At 41.0% G+C, this 2,927-nt stretch overlaps 1 protein-coding gene across 1 annotated transcript in view; it reads left to right on the top strand.

Moving 5' to 3' along the window:
• SARC_03131 (hypothetical protein) overlaps nucleotides 1-2,927 on the top strand; it is a gene marked incomplete at its 3' end in the record, with an annotated part of 4,231 nt that overhangs the window by 340 nt on the left and 964 nt on the right. The window contains exons 2-5 of the mRNA XM_014303067.1: nucleotides 822-888; nucleotides 1,213-1,318; nucleotides 2,146-2,251; nucleotides 2,700-2,803. Coding sequence (XP_014158542.1) covers nucleotides 822-888; nucleotides 1,213-1,318; nucleotides 2,146-2,251; nucleotides 2,700-2,803 — 383 coding nt within the window. The remainder of the gene's footprint in view (nucleotides 1-821; nucleotides 889-1,212; nucleotides 1,319-2,145; nucleotides 2,252-2,699; nucleotides 2,804-2,927) is intronic.

Here is a 2,927-nt window from a genome sequence, read left to right as displayed (position 1 = left end):
ACAAGGATATATATGCTTATATATACATATATATATATATATATATATTTATGTATACATATATACATAAATACATACATACATACATACATTGATACATTGATACATATATATTTACATACAAAAATACACACATACGTACCTATATATATATATGTCAGTAAACTGAGTGTCTATTGAGTAAGTTAGCTATGCTCAATCAATCACTTACGAATTGCTTACCAAGTACATGTACTAGTAATATGATTATATGTTGCATATGATCTGCTAGATGGACTGTTTATGATATGTTTTATTGGTCATGAATAGTGAATATACGCTGCTATTTATTAGACTGTACCCAAAACATACGATAAGTCAACATGTAGAGGCAGATCTTACAGTATTTTATTTGTATTATATTCTTTACCTTTTTTCTTAAATTCTTAAATGTATTCCCCTCATCTTATGACGCATAGCTGAGTCTGCTTAAAGCGCATGCAAGCTTGAGACATGTGTATTTTATCTGTACAAACTCATCTCTAACGATAGCCTGGTGTATTATTTTAGTACAACGACGCTAAGAGAGCATTACGGGTCCTACTATATATGTATGTACGACTTATTGTGCCTGAGATGATTCAGCTCTCGTTCTGATTTATTTGCGAACTTCAAACCACTACCTACTATATTTGCGTACATCATTCACGTCCGAGCATATTTGGATAATTCAGATCACTTCCTCGTGTGGCGAAGTACTACGTATGCCACCATTCTTGAAGGATGTACCGTTTATCTGTTCCTGATTTAGTTCTGTTCTTCCATTTCAAAATTTATTGCAGGGCTTATCTAGAGCGCGTGTACGAATACATGTGTGGTCAGTGGACATGTGCTCTCACTGGGAAAACGGTATGTCTGCAATTCCGCTGGTTGCTTTCCTATTTCGTTGCGTCTCAAGCTTGACACGGTTCGAATTGTTTGTATTTTCGCTGTGCCAGCTGTGAGAAGATTTTATCGAGTGATGAGTGAGTCGCAATATGTGTACTTCGCTTTGTTGTTATTTTACATACAACAACGTACCTAAGGTGTGTTCCATTGATAGTAGTTAGCGCCTGCATTTTTTAGCGCTTAAAACTGGCAATTTTAAGCACAGTCTACCATCTCAATATTCTCCGTCCTTCCAATCAACCCATCTCTATATATTCATGCACCTTTACTTCAACAATCTCACAGGGTTTTTCGTACGAGGAAGCATTGGAAAATGAGCGAGTGGCGGCCGAGAAACTCAACCAATTTCCGGAGACTCACCTCAAACCTGTGCTGGAAGCAGTACACCATGGTAGGTACCGGATGTTTCATAAATGTATTGGCTCTCATCGAGCGCATGGCGACGTTCATTCTTCTGTCATGCACTCATCTCTATGTATATATTGGCTTCCCTCAAGCGCCTTTCAACACTCTGTATCCATAGATCCTTCGTAGCACTATAAAACAGTGGTTGGGAAGTGCAATCACCTTGCAGAATAATATTCATACAATGATAGTATCCAGCATGCATGCTTTACAGTCAATTTTACCTTAATATGTCTATGCTGGTAGCTGGACAGGGCCAAAGATATTTTCAATATCTCCGTTTGACAACATGAAAATGTCGTCTTCTATTGCCACAGTTTGCCCTTTCCTGTAATTTACTGTCAGTGCCTTTCGCCTGGAGTCATTCTTCCACATTGTAAGTTTCCCACATGGTAGCTTTCAACACACATCCACGGATTGCTTCTATATAGAAGGCATATATTGCGTAGCGTGAGCGATACACTATACCATATATGTACACTGTACAGCTTGAGCGATGTGTTGCCTTGAAAATACACCTCTGTCAGACTATCCAATCGAATACGTACGCTTGCAACTATCGGACAGGCACAAACATACTTGTATTTTGATCAAGGACACATTCGCCCTCATACGCGTTTGAATCGGATGTACATATCAACAAAATGCTGGAATTCAGGCGTCACAGGTAAGTACTCGCCACATAAAGCTCGGGCTCCATCATTGAGTATTAGATGCAAGCTCGTACAAACTCTACAGTATACCGTAAAACCCCTACACACCCTATCCGTCGGCCCCGAACCCTCAACCCGATTTCAACTACCCTCTTTGCAGCTGTGGGGAATATCGAGTCTGTAGTGGATATGGTGTACAACAGGTACAAGCGAGAGCTGTGCGTGGACGAGAAGGTCCAGTACAGAGCACCCGGCGCCAAGTCACTGTATGTGTCGCATGCTTTTCTGTATATCTGTATACTCGTGCAGGCTTCGCAATTGTTGTCTCTTCTGTGAGTGGTTTGAATGCTGTACAGTCTGTGAGCTACTCGACTTCGCTGGATATAAGCGATATGTTAAACCATGCACAGGTTTAGGGGGACCCTGATAGGTGCGCTATATCGTGCAATATCTTTAGCAGTTGAACGAATAGTTCGCAACGTTGGCGACTTGCAGATTGTCTCAAAGCATAAATGCGCTCTACATTTCCAGTCAAAAGTTGTATATACAACTATATAGTGTTTCACAACATGGCCGCCCAGTGGGAGCCAAGTTAACCACAATATCTTCACTTTATACCAAGACCTAAAAAGGCAACTGTATTCGTTGTGTTAAATTTTTTTATGCTGATTGAGGAACTTTTAACACATACATGATATATACCTCACACTACAGACAAGCTACTGTGGTGACCGGAGTGCACATAGTCCCAACTACAAAGAGCCAAGCGCCCTCGCCTGCCCCAGAGATGCCGGATGCTGTGGAAGACATCAAAGCAGGTAGACCAGTATCGATAACTGGATGTCAGCACACACACACACACAGCACACACACACACACACACTCACACACACACACACACACACACACACACACACTCACACACACACACACACACACACA

Source organism: Sphaeroforma arctica (assembly GCF_001186125.1).
Source record: "Sphaeroforma arctica JP610 unplaced genomic scaffold supercont1.154, whole genome shotgun sequence".
NCBI classification, from domain to species: Eukaryota; class Ichthyosporea; order Ichthyophonida; genus Sphaeroforma; species Sphaeroforma arctica.
This window is presented reverse-complemented; position numbering and strand designations above follow the sequence as displayed.